The sequence below is a fragment of the Branchiostoma belcheri genome, unplaced genomic scaffold, assembly GCF_001625305.1.
Source record: "Branchiostoma belcheri isolate BF01 breed outbred unplaced genomic scaffold, Haploidv18h27 scaffold53, whole genome shotgun sequence".
Taxonomy (NCBI): domain Eukaryota; kingdom Metazoa; phylum Chordata; class Leptocardii; order Amphioxiformes; family Branchiostomatidae; genus Branchiostoma; species Branchiostoma belcheri.
The window spans coordinates 812,214-830,124 of NW_017804165.1; the positions used below are offsets into that span (position 1 = coordinate 812,214).

At 40.0% G+C, this 17,911-nt stretch overlaps 1 protein-coding gene across 12 annotated transcripts in view; it reads right to left on the minus strand.

The window, feature by feature from the left end:
* The window catches only part of LOC109480935 (myelin transcription factor 1-like), a 38,258-nt gene extending 22,951 nt beyond the window's left edge, over positions 1–15,307 (minus strand). For 8 of the 12 annotated variants that reach the window (XM_019783337.1, XM_019783334.1, XM_019783340.1 and 5 more), the window contains exons 1-3: positions 15,183–15,307; positions 12,945–13,102; positions 2,090–2,213 (exon numbers count right to left, since the gene is read on the minus strand). In XM_019783337.1, coding sequence (XP_019638896.1) covers positions 2,090–2,213; positions 12,945–13,102; positions 15,183–15,276 — 376 coding nt within the window. In that variant the 5' untranslated portion in view covers positions 15,277–15,307. Of the gene's footprint in view, positions 1–2,089; positions 2,214–2,673; positions 2,785–5,779; positions 5,884–12,944; positions 13,103–13,959; positions 14,391–15,182 lie in introns of those variants that run through there. The other 4 variants (XM_019783341.1, XM_019783342.1, XM_019783344.1 and 1 more) reach the window with 4 other exon arrangements.
* Positions 15,308–17,911: the final 2,604 nt, after the last annotated feature.

Here is a 17,911-nt window from a genome sequence, read left to right on the forward strand (position 1 = left end):
GCGCAGCTTCCCAGAATACAACTCAAACAGGGGAACAAGAAGCTGCATTATAAAGATTCGCCGCCCACCACCCCCCGGCCTGCACTCGCAGCCAAGTCTGATACATGGCAGAGGAGTGAGCTTGTCAGTATGTTCCGAATTATCATGCTGCCCTCCACAACTTGCGTCACGAAAGTAATGCATTTCAAGTGCCAAATGCTTGACACATGTATGGCCTTCCTGAAGGGTGCAGGTAGCTTTTACCATGGACCATTATCGAGCCACTCACGGCTTCTTCCCGTATGCTGGGTCGTGACCTCGGCTCGCCGCCTCCATATTTCAATCCATATTACTTTTGCTAGCCCTGGGACACAAAGACATGCATTACAAAATGCTCCCTGGCTTATACAAATCAAACCATGGTTCCAACGCTACCCAACTTCCAGTGTATTATCTACCACGTCAAGTCAAGACGATACATACAACTATGGACTGGCAATGAGCCCCTTCTTCTCTGAAGAAGAGATTGGAAATGCGAAAGCCTAATGTCACATCTGTAACTCAGCATCTCTTACTAGTACCTTCCACATGAATATCAGGGGAACACTCATGGAATTTATCACAAAAGATTTACCGGTGATAAATTATGTTTCATATTATCACCATCTACCTATAAAATATGCTGCAAGGAATAAATTTATTTTGAACACCCTTGACATAAAATGACTCAAATCCTAAGACCCTAACTGCTGGAATCTATATTTGATAGATAATAAATGTAGTAAAAATATAGCATATGTATGTATGTATATACATATAAGGTTTGAATATCAGAAAATAACATTCATACGTGATCTTGGACATCCACAGTTTTAACATTTTACATGTAAACAAATGCCTAGGATTGTCTACTGACATCAAAACAGGCTAGAACAAAGAGTATTCATCAGACATAACGTGCAAAACAAAACAATCGTCTAACTAGAAATAATCCTTATCCTGATGTATTGCAAACAATGCAAATGAAATCATTTGCAAAACACAAATCATTGTTACATCTTAGCTCATACCTACTAGATAACGAGTAAAACTTACACAGTCAGGCTCCCCACAACAGCGATATGACACAGTGCTGTTTTGGGGGCTGGGCAGCCACCGGGAAAAGGACGATGTTGTAAGTTGAAAAACTACAGGCCGTGAGGTTTTCCAGCCATGCGTCTAGTGCATTTGTGCCTCTACATAAGCCAGCCGAGGCAATTTTATTGGGTTGTCTCCCCTGAGGTAATTCCCTTTCCATTCGCTGCTCATTTGCATTCTGTTCAACCACCTGCTACCTTTAACTTAGCAGTTAGGCAGAACTGTAACTCCAATGAACAGTTAGGGAGAGGTAGTCCAGGCAAACTGAGTTAGACAAGATTTCACTGTTGCCATTTACCAACGTAAATTTAATCCCAACAGAACAAACATTATTACCTGGATGGCAATTCTTCCTCCAGTATGTAATAATAAGGTCGTATTTATAATTTCTCACTCACGCAGCATTTGAACTTCTCCTGCTTCACATTTAATACTTCAGTCACTGGTATATTATTAACAAAGCATCAAAGGGTCAACCCTAAGGGTCACAGCATGTGCTGCTCTCTAGTGCATATATTGAATTTAAGGCCTGGCAGCCAATTGTGAATATGATATATCAGTTACAAATTCGGTAAATGTCTATCAAGTTCCAGTCAAATATATCCACAACTATATGCGTTAATGACATGCTATAATACCAGTACATCAAAGATACAATTAGAATTTATTATCAAATCCTTGTTTAACCTTCAGCCTGCTGAGGTAGCCATTTGGCACCAAATTTGTGTTGGTTATGGTTTTAGGCAGCAGGGAGAAGGTAAAACTCTATAGTACACAAACAAAGGTTTGGGTTAGTTATGGCATGTTTTTAGGCTTTCCCACTGTTGCAATGTTGTATTAGGTTAGGTGAAAAAAAATGCCAGTGCAAAAAAGAAACCCTGAGCCTAAAAATATGCCTAAAAACATGCCAAGATATAACCCAAAACCCAAACCTCTGCTTGGAGAGTACTGCTGTGTGCATTGATCGCCTCACCTTTGTCAGTCCTGGTGCACCCATTGGTGAGCCCAGGCACCGCTCCATTGACAGGTTTGTGGATGCGTGGGGAGACCCTCAGGCCCGGGGCCTTGTGCAAGGCTAATGCTGCCTGCTCTGACTGCTGCAGGAGGAACAACAAAACACAAACATCAGCAAAAGTTTATTTCTATAGATACAGACTCAGGTCTTCTCAAAAACTATTACGTTACTTTTACCATCATCAATCCCTATAGCTACTCTGCAATTTGTGCAATACTGAAAGCATTAATTTGACTGCTACAGGAGGAACAACAAAACAAATATCAACATAAGTTTGTCTATAGATATAAACTGAGGTCTTGTCAAAAACTACCACGTTACTTTTACCATTAGCAATCCCAACCCTCTGAAAATTGTGCCGCAATACTGACAGCATTAAGTTGTTAATAGCAATTAACACTAAGAGGTACTACTTCTTGATGAGGGATCATCAATGCAGGAAATTAAAACTAGTACGAAGTACATAAAAACTTTTAGCTGGGTTATCATAGATCAAAACTACAAGCAATATTTTACAATTTAACAACTACAGACACTACTACCATTCGAAGACATCCAGGAACCACGACCACACTCATGTCTGTCCTGAGTGAATTAGGAAAACACTAGATCTAATTGCTTTCAACCCCTGTTCTTTGTTCAAAGTCTTCCCTGCCACAGATGTGAAACAAGAGGAAGCTACTGAGAGGTTCTGTGGCTGGAGTTGATCTGGCCAATGGGCTTTAATCAGGGATAATGAGATACATGCACCTGCTGTCCACTCAAATAGGCCATACCACTTTCGCCGGGGACCAGAATATATAAGTAAGGAGGGTTATAACTCTGGGACTAGGAAACTCGACCCACGGCAGTTACTAGTACTTGTCGGGCAAAGCTCAGATATTTTTGCTTTTATGTACTGTATCTTTCATCAGTGTTCAATCAGCAGATCAATGTTTTACACAATATGACCAAGGGGCAGGACTAATGATCCTCAGTACTTTGAAGATTTGTGAACCAAAAATTATTCTTACTCTCAAACAAAACTTTTACTCGGAAAAGATAATGAAAGTATTTCCTTATGCGAGGCTTCCTGTTTTCTAGTCCTTTGATGTGCCATTTATTATACATAACACAAGCTCCAAAATTTAGAGTAGCTCTCTTTATGCTTATACCTCAGCAGCCTTTACAGTAACCTCTCCATACAACCTCCTCGGTTAACTCTAGCACACTACAACTGCCTCTGTATTCCATCATCAACAATCGCACATGGTAACTGTCAATAACATTACCAGTATAAATAGAACAATAGTTCAATACCTATCATATGAGCACTTAACATTGGCTTAAGCAGCATATCAGTATGTTCCTGTTTCTGCATATGTATCTGGAAGGTGATGAAAAGTGTCCATGAGATCACTATAACCAACATGTCTTGAGGGGACAAATCGTTTTAAATAGCGACAGAACACAAAAGGTCAAAAGAAACCACATGAGACTTCACATGTCATTGACATCTGCTGCCCTCACATGCAAATTAGCACCTGCCACTCAACTGCTGGGGGTGTACAGCCCTCGTAAGTATATGTACCAACTAACACTGGACTGTGACATTGCTCTATGTGGACATGTCAGGGGTTTCATACTTTAACAACACACCACACAACAAGAAAACAACATCTTTTGTACACATAATGATGACGCGATAGATTTTTCACAGAGGAACATAAAAGGCCAAATTAAATGTTTTTGTACCCTGCGGCAACAAAGGGCGGTACAAACTTTACAGAAGTTCAGACAACTTCATGTGTTTTGCAGATATAACAACAACAAGCTTTGGTCAAAGTAAAGCAATACCATGGGGACCCCAAATTACATCAACAGTAGCCAACTCACATTCTCAAGTTACAGCTAAGATGGGAGAAGGCAGACCAATTTAGGCTTTGGCCACCTGAGCCTTTTAAAATCAGGGATCAGTTTTGTCACCTGTCACTGGCATCTGGTAGTATCAAATAAACTAGGCCTATAAGACTTTCCCCATAACCTAAATATACACCCTAAAACAGTACTTCTACTGTATTGAGGTTGGTAAATCTTGAACCACATACTCCTAAAAAAACATGGCTATCTAATTACTACCACTATGATTTATGTGAGACAAATTACACAACAATTGGTGGTTTTGAAACCTTTCTTTTCTAAGGTCAAATACAAAGAATGCGATAAAAAAGCAGGAAGATTTAGTAAGCAGGAACCGGTCTGCTTATGACACAAATACAAAGGATTGCATCCTATTGAAAGCTTGGTAAATAAACTATGCTTTACCGGTTCAATCACATTTCGAATCCTGAATTTTAACGATAATTCTTTTTAAAACTTTGTTATTTCTTCAAAGTATCAACTAAATGTGTTCCTTAGTTACTTACAGGTGTAACAACTTTACTGAGAGAGTTTGAAGCTGATTTCTAACACCAGTGGTCAAAGGAAGCTTAGCTAAACAAACAACCTCCTGGTTCTTTGTGTTCATAATCTGGGATTGGAACCTTTGTTGTATGAAAGTTCGTAGGCACTCCCTATCTGCGTCATTATAACCTGGTATATGCACTACCAAAACAACTTACAGCTTAGTAAATAATAATAATTTCCATTCTCCAATTTTATACCTCTGTAAGTTTTAAACTGCAGATAAACAAACCAACGTTATAATGTAACACATGTTGATCAGACATGTACACGAGATGTTCTCCCCTTGGATGGTTTAGACTAGAGAGGATAGAGATCTGAGAGGAAAAAGTTTGAATCAGTCCACCTCCTGTCCCACAGGAAGTTCCACATGTCCCATATCCCACAGAGGTCACCTACTTCTATTTAACCAATGAGCTTTGGTTATTGCAGCTGGCAGCCTTACTTGGTGATCACCACAGCCCACAAGTATTACTTGTCAAAGCACATGCAACATAGCTTTTATACCATTTTCTGAAAAAGAATACAGACATTACCTCAACTTTCAAGAGCTTTCAAGTTGACTTCATACACAAGTTGAAGGGGAAAAAAATCATCATTCAACTGCTAAACCGGTCTTGTTTCTGGGTCCTGCAGCCACCCCCAAAATAGGTTGTGAATCCCTGGAATGCCACTCTTGTCACAGCTAAAGTTTGAGCACACTCCAGCGCAAGTTACAAACTTTCCCAGTAGACAGGAAGTCTTCAACTATATCTGCCAAACACAACACGCCACAACACCCAAACTTTTGCAAGGAAGTAGGACCTGGGAAAGAAGTTTTGACCCGTTGTTATATGCTTGTGGGAAAATTCTAACTAGCAAATGTTGCTTCTCATGGCCTTTCACAACACCCAGATCAAATGTCATACCGCTACTGTTTCCAAGTTTTAAACATAGTAACTTACACAGTACACAAGTTTCCAACCAGGCTGCAATGCTGAACACAACAAGTCAAACCAGTTCTTTGGTTGGGTTGGTTGGGAGTTTACCCCTTCAAATCAAGTAAAATATGCCAGGGAGGGGCATTAAAGTCGAGGTCAACAAATTCCAGAAAGTTTTTGCCCCACTTGAGTTTGCAGGGTCAAAAGACAAGGCTAACAACTCTCGACGATAGAGCTAAGCTTGAGATATAACAGACACCAGCTACACAGAGAATTTCAAACTCACCATTGAGAGTAGTTAGAAGGCCCAAAGTTTCAGCAGAAGTTTTGTGAGACACCAAATGTAAACCACAGACCTAGCATGTGTCCACATGTGTGGCCTGTCACACTCACAGGGTCACCAAAGAAGTTGGGGAAGTTGGGTCGTACCATCTAACTTTAGAAAAGGGTCTGACATGGTAGAGTTCTCTTTATATTCATATCACAGCTACTAAAACATTAATCAAGACAGATCCAAAATTACAACTTTGTTCAGAATATATCACTTCTGAAATAAAAGGTAAATACTGCAGTTTGATATTTGTTGGACAAGAAATTTGGACGGCTCTATTTTGTTTTAGGTCCAAAAGGAGTTGGCCGTGCATCTGTCAATAACGACAAGAGGAACAGGTGGAGAACCATTTACAGAAAGGGGAAATAAAATTCTGAACTCTGTGTACTTTCTCTGGAAAACAAACAGTCTTTGTGTGGCAAATCTGCCATTGATTCAGTCCTATGCAAAATAGTTTATCCCTGAGCTTAGTAAAGACATTAGAAGGCACAGCCAAGAGAAACATCCTTGTTTCCATGGCAAACATGTGAGAAAGACCTCAGCTGTGATTCTAACTTTTTTTGCCCAAATAAGGGGGTCACGCCTTGGCTGGGTAGAATTAACACACACAGTAGCCACCAACTGATTGATTAGGGACAGACCATTACACATCAACAGGGGACTCCTGTCAAACTAGTAACAACCACATAGCAACTGTGCTAAAAGCACACAAGTCAAACTACCCTCTGAAGTCAAGAAAAAAAAAACAATTAGAATATAAATTCTTCTATAGAAAAGATTGGCCAAACAAGTTTTACAAAACCCCTACTACCTTCACCTCAGTGTTTGAGATTGAGTTGAGTTTTGACTGGCACTGCAAAGGTACTAATGACAAACTTTTCACAACTTTGTGAACCAATTGATACAATATAGAAGTTCATCTCTCCTTTTGTGAATGAAAAGTGGACAAATGATCACATTTTCAGGTTCTTTCAGTGGGTCACCTGCAACAAAGGCTTCCAGAAACTTTCCACAAAGCAGATTAAATGGCATGAATATTTTCCAATTAAGGGATTTGCATGAGTAGAATGACGGCTGAAATTAATTCCGCAAAATGCAGATGAAAGTTTTAGGCTGGGAACAAAGGCCTTGGGGGTACTTAGTAGAATTAAAAAACTTCCATTGTCTTGGCCACAGTAACAAAACAGCTCTTCTTCCTACTTCAGAGCTTTTTGTTAATGAATTTTTTTTCAATTTTTCAAATGACACTTTGCACTCATGGGTTGTTAGAGAATAACAGAAATTAGGCAAATTTCTATAATTTTCCAACAACCCATTTCAGACATGTAGAGGCTAACTTTGCAAGTCGTGAATTACACCAAGGAGATTAAAGATTACACCAAGCATGAACAGAACACTAATTTCATCATGATCACCTTCCTGAAGGTTCTTTGATCTTTCTAGAAACCAGTAAAACAGGAAATTGAAGAAAGAGTTCCACACATAAGCGTCAAGGTCATTTCTCCCAACAGATGGCTACACTACCCACAGGGCACTTCTACAAACAAAAACCTTCTAGGTAATTATGTCCAGAGGACAAAGGTCAAGGAGAAAGAGATAAACCTATGAAGGTCTATTTTACAACTTTTCTCTCTCCAGCCGAGTCATGTGATACTGTAAATTACAGTAAAATATCCGAATATGTAGAACTTTTTACAAGCTTTTAGGATTTTAGTTTGCTTAAATAGATACAACATGAATGGAAACAAGTCATGATCTTTGTCTGACTGTAATATAGTCCAAAAGAAATGTACTTTTGTGCATATTTGTGTCTTTCAAAACATGCTTCAAGACTGCACAGCTGTCTACACTACCACATATCCACCCACAATGGAAAACTTGTTTTTTCATGAATCATTGAACGAGTCAGTACTACAGCATGTTTTCTTATTAAAGACGGTGCTTTGTGAAAGTTTTCTGCCATGGAAGAAAAAGACCCAATGTACAGTGATGACAGCAATCATCAAGCTTCCTAGGTCTTATTGAACCTGATCACATTCACAGGTATCACTCTTTTAGACTCAGTTATACAACCATCGTCCCTCCAAGAAATACCAAGAGACTTAAACACAAAATGATATTCCCACGTTTATGTTTCAAAATTATATTCCAATTTCACATTTTTCCAGAATAGTGCCCATGATGGTTACTGTGCCTGGTCGTAGCAGTTACTTTGCTTGTGCAGAGGCTTAAGAGTAAGTACAGGACAGTAATCCAGAGATAGTAGATAGACCAAAATGGTCCGGCAAAAGATAAGGTAACTAAGAGACCTGATAAAGACACTTACCTTAAAATAAATTCAAGTTATAACCCTTTCTTTTAACATAGTTCATTCAAAACTCTTTGCATGTCCTGGAGTTTACAAAAACATAGTTGGAATGCGAAATATGCCAAATTAATATGAAAAGAAATTATTGTGTACAACCACCTTTGTGAATGTGAGGTGTTCTACCAAAGTTTTTGTTCGACTGGGAACAAAAGGACTTGACAGAAAAACAAACAGAACTACACACAAAACTAGGAAACATCTGTAAGCAAAACATTGGAATGTTCTACAACTATGTGAAACATCTGAATGGTTACAGTATTGCTAAAATTCACCCTTATTGCCATTTTTGTATTTCAGCCACCCTGGCCCCTGTTCAATGCATACATCAACAACATTAACACCTCATTACCCCCACTGTTGTTATCATTCCATTCTCAGGACAATGCCGACACAACAAACTTCATTTAGAGTCCATAAAGCATTTAACACCCAAGCAGGCAGTTTATAGTAAGTTGGTGTCATGAAAAAACAGGAAATCTGTAATCATTTGGACCATTTCTAGTTTGGAATTGGGCAAACAATGACAAAAATAGTTATGACACGAACAAAGAACCAAGCTATGTATACATGCACATTAAAGGTCACGGGGCAACACTATGCCCTACAGTTATTTCAAACAAGTATCTCGTTAACGCTTGTTTAAAGATCAGAAGATTACCTTCAAAACTCCTGAAGCGATCCCTGAGTGAAATACATCAACTTGCCTTTAGAGTCGTCTCACACAAAGAAAACGGCCGACGGTACCCGCACCCCGCGACGGCAAAACTGCATTCAAAACTTTTCTGACCTCCCAACTTCTAAATTATTAATAGTCCCACACAAAAAGAGGATACAGGACCTTTTGTAAACGACTCACAATGGCGCATGACATGTCCTCTCCTTACGCCACACCTTTGTGGGAAGTAACACGGAACACATAATTCAGACAGAAAACTTTTATACTCCAACATCAACAGAAGTATTCAATTTCTGTTTCTTTATATGTTATAGTAAGCATCAACATATGTTCCGCTGTTTAAAATGTTCCTAAGCAACCAGCTCTTTTTAAAGCATGTTTTAATTCCTTTGTTTGTATCAGACACACCGACATAGGCAGCTTTATGGCTGAATAATTTATAAAGGTTGAAGACCAAAACATATGATATGACTAATTGCCAAAAAGCATACAGTATTACACAAGTTGCTTCAATAGGTAGAATTTGAGGATGAGATACAAGTATATACTGATACAAAACTTGACAACCTGTCACCACAATAAAACTATACCTGTCACTCATAAAGTTGTACTATACACAACTTCTCCACATTACCACCAGTTACTATGGAGGCTAAAATGTACACAATGAGTGTGACGTCAACATTTTCAACAATCAACTAAATTGTCTTATAAATATTTAAACAGGCCACCCCCTGGCAAATACAGTGAAACTTCAGCGGAAGTTTGTAAGTCGTGACAAACACTGGGCTTCTTTCACAAGAACCAAGTTGTACAATGAACAGGCTTACAAGCCACCAAGTTCTGCAATCTATCATATAGCATTTCAAAGTGAAATAACAATTCGTTATTAAATTTTCAAGTAAAATAAGACTCTCCAAAGTCCACAACTACATTGTCCCTCCCTTTGAAGATTTGGTACAGTCCACAACAGGTGTGTCTAAAATTGTTCCTTTGTTCAAGCATGGTTTCAGAACCATATGGCACAGGTAGACACAAAGGCCTTTCTAAAACTCACTGCCAAATTTCTTTGGCAACTTGGAAATCAGTATGAACTAAACATATATACTGTCACTTTGTATTCATTCGCTTTCAAATTTTACAATTTCCTGAATTATATACATCTTTGTAAGAAGAGATAATTCAAAACAAAAGTGTCATAACAAACATGCTTGAAATTGTGTGGCAGTCAGTAGTTACCTTCCCCAATGAACATCAACTAACTAGGATCTTTAAGTAGTTCATAAAACTTTTCTTTGATACACAGTGCTATCTGCCCTGCTGTGTATACAAGATATGTATACAACAATATTCACTTCTTTCAATAAAGTCTGAAACAATTTACAGTTGATCACAAACAAAAGAACAATGTATCATTGACTAATGCATTTGAGATTTCATTACTTTGCTAGATTTATCAGAAATCTCTGTTTTATCAAAATTCAGATAAGGCCAACAAACTTTAGACTGTTAGCTCACAAACAAAAGGGACAATAGGTACAGCCTATACTGTACTCGTGGGAAACAAGTCAGCTAAATTTGCTTCACACACTATTGACTTATCACTGCATGCATACTATTTTATGTCCAGCATTCCAAGGAATTCTCTTTGTGAAGCATGAAGGAAGACAGGCAACATACAGGCACAAGACTATCCATCCTTGATCACATGGCCGACCCTTTGTTTGCTGCAGTCGCCACAACAATGAGACAGTCCAGCTACAAAAGTATACTCCACAGGACAAGAACAAAAATGTCCTTTGAAAACACTTTTGCTCCCGGGGCAAACTGAGACAGAAGCTTCAAAAATTCCAGGTCAAACTACGCAAATTATCTTGTGGGAGAGTGAGCAATTTGTTTGAAACTGCCATTTGTTTGAGCTTAGTCCATATAGTTGTTGGGCTTTTAGTGTAAGTGCTTTAAAAATGCCTAATATTTATGGTGAAAGCAGTGACCAAAAACAAAGAAACTTGGACAACTTTGTTGTGAATTACAAGCCACTGCTCCATTTCTTAACTTCTACAGCATAGTGAAATTACATGTTATAATACAACGAAGAACATTATTTCAGCCGATTCAAAGTTTACATTGTGAGAAAAACAGTTTCAAAAACAACAACATTCAACCAGTGCTCAATATACTACACTGCCTACAATTTTTCAGCTTTTACTTGATACTTAAATGCACAGCACATGCTGTAACTCACCACTGCAAACTGTACTGCCCCTTCCCGAGTTCAAGCAAGAAAGTTTGCAACACTTTCCCCTCTAAAAATGGAAACATATGTTGCGGTGGAAAACTTACCAGCACAAACAAAGTCCACACACTTCCTAATCGTTCCGCCCAGTTCAAACAGATCCCCATTACCAAAACTTTTCCTTTATTCTGCATACTTACTATTAATGCATGACAAACACGTGAAGGGGACAATTCTTTGTCGCCTAGGCGCTCCGCCTCGCCGAGTAATTTGTGACCATGGCGGCCAATTCTGAACTCAAACAGAAGTCCTAGAGAACATGAAACTCACCGATAAACAGGGAAAGAAACAAACTTTCATGTTTTGTCACTCGTCGTTGATAAAAGTTTAACCAAGTTTTGACATAATTTCTGTTTGAATAAACTATAGCATTTTGTGGCAATAACTAAAACCAAGAAATGAACACAACTCTGAGATCATAGTAAATTATCTGTCAAAGTTGTCAAATATTTGAGGTGTTGTAAGGATAGGGGAAGTTAAACTTTTGAACCCACGTCGCTTGGTCACCCAGGGACATTTAAGTTGGAACTCTACCATGACCCTTCAGATACCTTAAATTTTTCCCCAGTGCCTGTTGTAACCTATCAGACAGTCCAAAACGCTGTCTGTGTGAACACACATTTCTACCTTGTGTGCAGAGCTGAGGAGGTTGTGCAGAGATCCTTTGTTTTGAAAAAATACATGTAACAGATGGCAATATTTTGATTGTACTCTAAGTCCCCCCTTCCCATGATGCTTTGCAAGAATGCCTTACATTCAGGGAAACTTGAGTCAACTTCGGGCCCGAGTCCAAAGTTAACTGTCGCCCTCCAAACATGGAAACAAAGTTTTCTCTTGTAGCGCAGTGAAAATACACGCATCACGTATTCAACAAAGATACAGATAAATATCACTGGATGATCTCATTCGCCATTTTTAAGTGTGACCTTTCTTACAAGGTTGTTGTTACCTCTTTGTCCCGTACCCATTTCAGAGTGTAAACAACACATATTGACGGATGTTCATGAGATGCAGCAGGCAACAGTTGCACACAAACCATAACAACCAACATCAGGAGGTTAGAAAGTTGTTAGTACTTTACTTTTTGCAAGTTGCCTCCAACATTGCCAGGTTGTCCCCTTTCTGGGTACAGTGCATGTTGTACAGACAGTTGTGGCAAGAATGTGGCAAGTCCACATAAAACAAACACTGTTGTCACTTTATTTGGTCCCCCCCAAAAAGTTGTTATCAGCCCTACATAGCTGTGTGTGAGGCAGATATCCTCCCTCACTCTGACATGTCACAGATAACACCGACATGCCTTCAGGAATCACATTAAAACTTTCCATTGTTTTTACAAACAAAACCCAACAAGAATGTGGGGTGTGGGTGCTTCGGAGAAACAAGACAGACTTCTGCAAACTGCGTCACCGAGTGTGACCGACCTCCATGTTTGTAATGCAGGGTGGGTCAACTCGCATGAGATTGGAGACTGAAGTGGTAGACAAATAATCCAAGTCTTCTGCAACATTTATTAAGTCTGTGAAACAACTAACAAGTATCTTTTTAAAGTTTAGTAAAACTTTATTAGTACAAAACATTAGGTGTGAAAGCGTGTATTAGTGATTTTAATAAGGGTTATTTGTGTTGATCTCTACTGTGTTAGTTATCTGGCAAAGTTACTTGGGAGCAGAGAGAGTGTTTTAAAAGTTTGGCATTCTTGCAGGGTGACCTAATCTCTAGTTGTAGGCACACTTCCAAAGTACTCTAATAGCCTCTAGAAACAAAGATTCAAACAAACGTCTTTTGTCTTTATCTCCCACTCTCCGCAACTGGTACCTCCGTTGGTCAGTTTCGTTGTTGGTCGCTGCGGACTTGTTGCCTTCAGCGGAGACTGAAGTTTTCTGGAGTTTGCCCGACTACGTGTGGTAGGCCTCTGGATAGAGCCAGCCCTCATGACTAAAAATAGAGTAAACACGAGACTGAATGTCAAGCATTTAGGGGAAGTGCTAGGGTGACCCCCTGCTCTCCTATTTGGGAAAGGTCGGCTAGAAATGCAGAAGGGAAAGACAAAGACTCAAGTCATCAATTTGTGCACAAATGAAGAATCATGGGAATGAATGGTAAATCAACTGCTTGAAAAGCATCTGGGAGTTGAAATTGAGATCTCTGCTCCTCCCACAGAAATAGTTGAGAAGTTGAGACAAGGAACATGTCAGAACTTGGTAGACTCTGTTCAGACTTGCTGCTACAAACAAAACTGCATTGTGTTTTGTTTGTCACTAATCTCAATGACTCAAGGGGAAGTTCACAACTGTGTCGACATGAATTCAAGAAACTGATAAAAGGTTTACAAAGAATTAAAAACTTTCTGTTGGGAGCTAGCAGAGGTAACTCGAAAGTTTAGAAGTTAATCAAGAAAAGGACAGTAAGTGTTACAAATGAAGAAACCATGGAAACTGAAAAGTAAATATTCAGCAACAGCAAATAAGTAAGCCATTGATTGAGAGGAATCCTTCAACAAAGAAAAGTCTTTGAAGTTTGAGTCTGACTGTGGCGCTGTCCGAGAAACTGGGCCAAGCGTTCTGACAGAGAAGCCAGACAAAACAATAATAAAACTTTAGGAAAATTTCTCACAAAGTACAGTACGTCGTCTCAAGTATCAGCAGCGGCAACAACAAATATTTTTCGTCAAACGTGGCTGTGAACTTCACAATTCAGAGGTATTTTCCGAGTTAAGAAGAAACACGAACGAATCCAAGGCAGAACAACAAGTAAACATGTGCCACGTATAAGATTTCACAGGATGACCTCACCAGAGGTTTGGCTTGCGGCACCAAATCCGGCCCCACTACCGATTACACACGCACAGTGACTTGTCCAACTTTCCAAAGGGGGGAGGGCAGAGCCTTTTCGCTAATTAATCATTGTACTCTGAAAACAATAAAGGAACAAAGACGCAGTTTCTGTTGATTGTTCCACAAAAACTGGTGAGAACCAAAAACTTTGGGCGGAGCTAGTTCCGGCGTGTGTCGGGCCTACTCGCGTGACCTGGGGTGTGGGAAGTTTAGCAAACGGTAACGTCTTTTGTACCCGTGAAGTTCTGATAACTTTGAGGACGATTTTCGTGCGACAGGGCACTAACACGCCCTCCAAACGCTACGCAGTAGACAAGTTTGGCGAGTGATTCATCCCCACTTCGCGAGTTATCGGCGTCCCGGCCATTAATTTACGGCGAGAAGGGATGAGGTAACAACGAGGTGTGAACTTTCTTCTACCCGTGCCCCACTGGAAAAACTCGTCCCAAAACTTTTTTCTCGCTGGTAACAGAAGGCTCCTGGCTCTGTTACTCAAAACTTACTAAAGAATCCTTTGTACCGTCCTGGGACGAAAGTGCCCAAAAGGGTTTATTATGCAAAGAGTCGATCCCATTCGGACCGGACCACCCAACCTTAGCCAACACCCTTCGTTACAAAAATACACCCACAAAACAGTTCGTGAACTTTTCACAGAAGTTCGTCCAGACTTCTAGGAACACTTCCAACTCTTACGGTGCTTTTCTGACGGCGATTGAGTACTTCTTTTGGTAGAGTCCGTGTTGGGGAGAGCTCGAAAACACTTGAGAGAAGTTTTTGGTGACGGTTGAATGAGTCCAGGCCAGGCCCCGGCCACACCGTGTACTCAAGCTATTATGGAGGGGCTGCCCAGCTCGCCAGCTGTCGTCCGGAATACCCTACATTTCTCGCGAATTCTTCCTCATCCCCCTCTTCCTCGGCCAAATACGGACACTTGGGGATACAAAAACAGTTTACACGCAAGTTTGGGGACTTTAGATGTAACTTAGTCGCCGATGGGTAACTTGTTCTTTGTGGGGAAAGTGGGGCTAGAGTTTCCCGCCTATACTTCGGGACATAATGGTCGCCCCTCTTGAAACCACAGACAAAGAAACTTGCAACAAGCTTGCTACAAAAATAGCGAGAAAACGACAGAAAGGCGACAAACAGAGACGATTCTGGGACCATCGACGGGCCGTCCATACCTTCATGTGGTGCTGATCGGGCTTGAGAAGACGTAACATTGACTGTTGGCGAAGTTCTGGAAACTTGTGCACGCCGCAGTTCCGGAAGAATCATGTGAACAAAAACTTTTTGATTGACTCCGGTTGACCCCTATTGACCCGTACTGCGCCTGCGCGGTACAACTTTTCATTGAGAAGCCCGCGAAACTTTTGTTTGTCTTCTCTTTGTTTGTGTGTACTTTGTTATACAGTTTGCTTGGCGAGAAACGGGAGATGGGGTGGGGGACGTGGCAACCTCAAATTAACGAGGGCGCAAAAACAAGATAATGATTTATAAGGGAAACGTGGCATAAACAGCGTTCGTTGGAAAGAAAACATGCTCTCAGTCTAGACGTTGGAAAGAAAACATGCTCTAGAACTTTAAGTTAAAATTAATGAATGCAAAAAGGTCCGCATGAAACACTCTACAGACAATATTGGTCTAAGGAATTAACCAAGCCATGTGACAACAAATCACATGATGTTTTTCTTCACAAGTTGTCATTTTTGTTTGTCTGTTTAACGCATTGTTATGCCAGTGAGTCACCTTTGAGTTCGAGAAAAATGAACAGAATATACACTTAGCACTGATGCCCTTCCAGACTAAAAACAAACACAGTTCGAACTTACTGTGACCCCACTTGTAATCAGAGGGAAGCTTAACTTGAAACGTGTTTGTGTTTACTCTCGTGTTTACCCGTAATGTAATATCGCACTTTGTCTTATTGCAGTCGAACGACCGTGTCCCGAGAGAACTTCTCATGTGTCTGAAAACCTGCCCGTCGCCAGACATAAAACAAACGGATCCACTTCTGTGATTTATTTTACTTTTATTCCTTCCCAACAGTGCTTGATTTACTTGGCGACGCCCTTGTTATTGTCTGAAGCGAGGTCAGATGTTGGAACTTGATCCTTCTTCTTTCGACATTTCCCCCTACAGTAGTTCCTGTTCCGTGGGCGAAAACAAAAAAGTTTCTGACAACTTGAGGAAGTGAAATAAAAGGGAAGGAAACAGTTTATCGACAGACCCGGGATCTGTTCTTTAAAACCCGGCGTGTGGCCAGAGGAAAGCCACGCACGACGAGAAGTATTCAGAAACTGGGTCACGGAAGTTCAATTTCATGACGTCATGTCTGAACTTTCTCATCGGCATGACTTGAGCACTTTAGGTGACACAAAAGAACATTTTGTCTTTGTTTGTAACCACTTCCACAATGATAAGATCTGAAACAAATATCTAAATACACATTAGCAGTCACTTTCTTTTCTCGTACTGCATACCAAATCATCTAGAACGACATGGTGCTTGTATCCCTTAGTTCTAAGTTTTATTTCAAAATTTGTTTGCCTGCTTTTGCCTTATTTTCACGTTTCTCACGATCAACATTTTGATTCTTGCACTTTTTATTTTTTTCCCACTTTTCGAAAGCTTTAGCAGCTTCTCCTACTTTCCACTGAGCAGAGGTTTGGGCTTTGGCGTGATAGGCTTTTTTATCGTGCAACTCCAAAAGCCTAAAAATAAGCCAAAGACCACACCTCTGCTTTGAGACTATCAAAGCTTCTCCCAAGGAAATAACCCAACACAATGAAAAGTTTCGGACCTAGCATTTATTCCCCGGCCCGCTGGCTTCCCCCTTTCACCTGACCGGAGCGCTTCACGTGAGGGCGGCGCCTGAGCTACAATAGCCAGGCATTGTCTCCGGGGCTAGAGAGCAGAAGGGGGTACGTACATACTAGTACTCTTTTAAGCAGAGGTTTGGGTTTTGGCTTATATATATAGTTTTGGCGTGTTTCTAGGCTTTTTTATCGGGCTTTCTTTTATCTTTTTGCATTGGTAGGGTTGGCTTAAAAAATGATACCAGTGCAAAAAAAGAAAGCCCGGTAAAAAAAGCCTAAAATCACACCAAAAATAAGCCAAAACCCTCAACTTGGAGAGTAAGAAGGGGGTGGAACTGTTGAGATGGACTCTCACCTTTTGTATTCAACCACACGGAAGACAAATGGCGTTGAGACATTCGCGCCGTACTGGAGAGAGATAGACGGACAGAACTCTACGAGTACGATTGTGTATCGTGTGGTTTCAAACGCAGGAAAATTCTTATATCAACACCCACTACCAGGAAGTGACAATGAATATTGTAAAATACGATAACCTGATCATATAAAGTAAAGCCTCTAAATATAAACGAAAAACGGAACAGGTCAAGCAGCCAATGTACACAGAGGAGATCAAAATAAACGTAATCAATGAGTTAACTCAAGCCTGATAAAGCATGTGATAAGTGAAGCTACAACAAAACCCAACAGCTGGCACTAACACAAAGGAAGAAACTAAGATACAAATTAACGTATCTCACAGTCTTCCTAATTATTATTACATGTATATACAATCACTAAGAAGCGAGAGGAAGTTGAAAAGACTAGAATACATTAGACGTTTATATATACATGTAATAGTTACATGTATATGTATACGTTATGTATTTGTATATTTATATTTATAATGTGACCTGTGCTTAGCCCAGTGGGGCAAAAATGTATAATAAAGGTCTTCATTAATTAATGAATTCATTCATTCATTCATTCATTCGTTCGTTCATCCATTCATTCATTCATTCATTCATTATTTTATGCACTTTATAGTTCTGTATAGCTTCCGTTTTATGGTTCTAGTATTGAAACTGAATTGCGTCATATTCCCTAACTTTGCC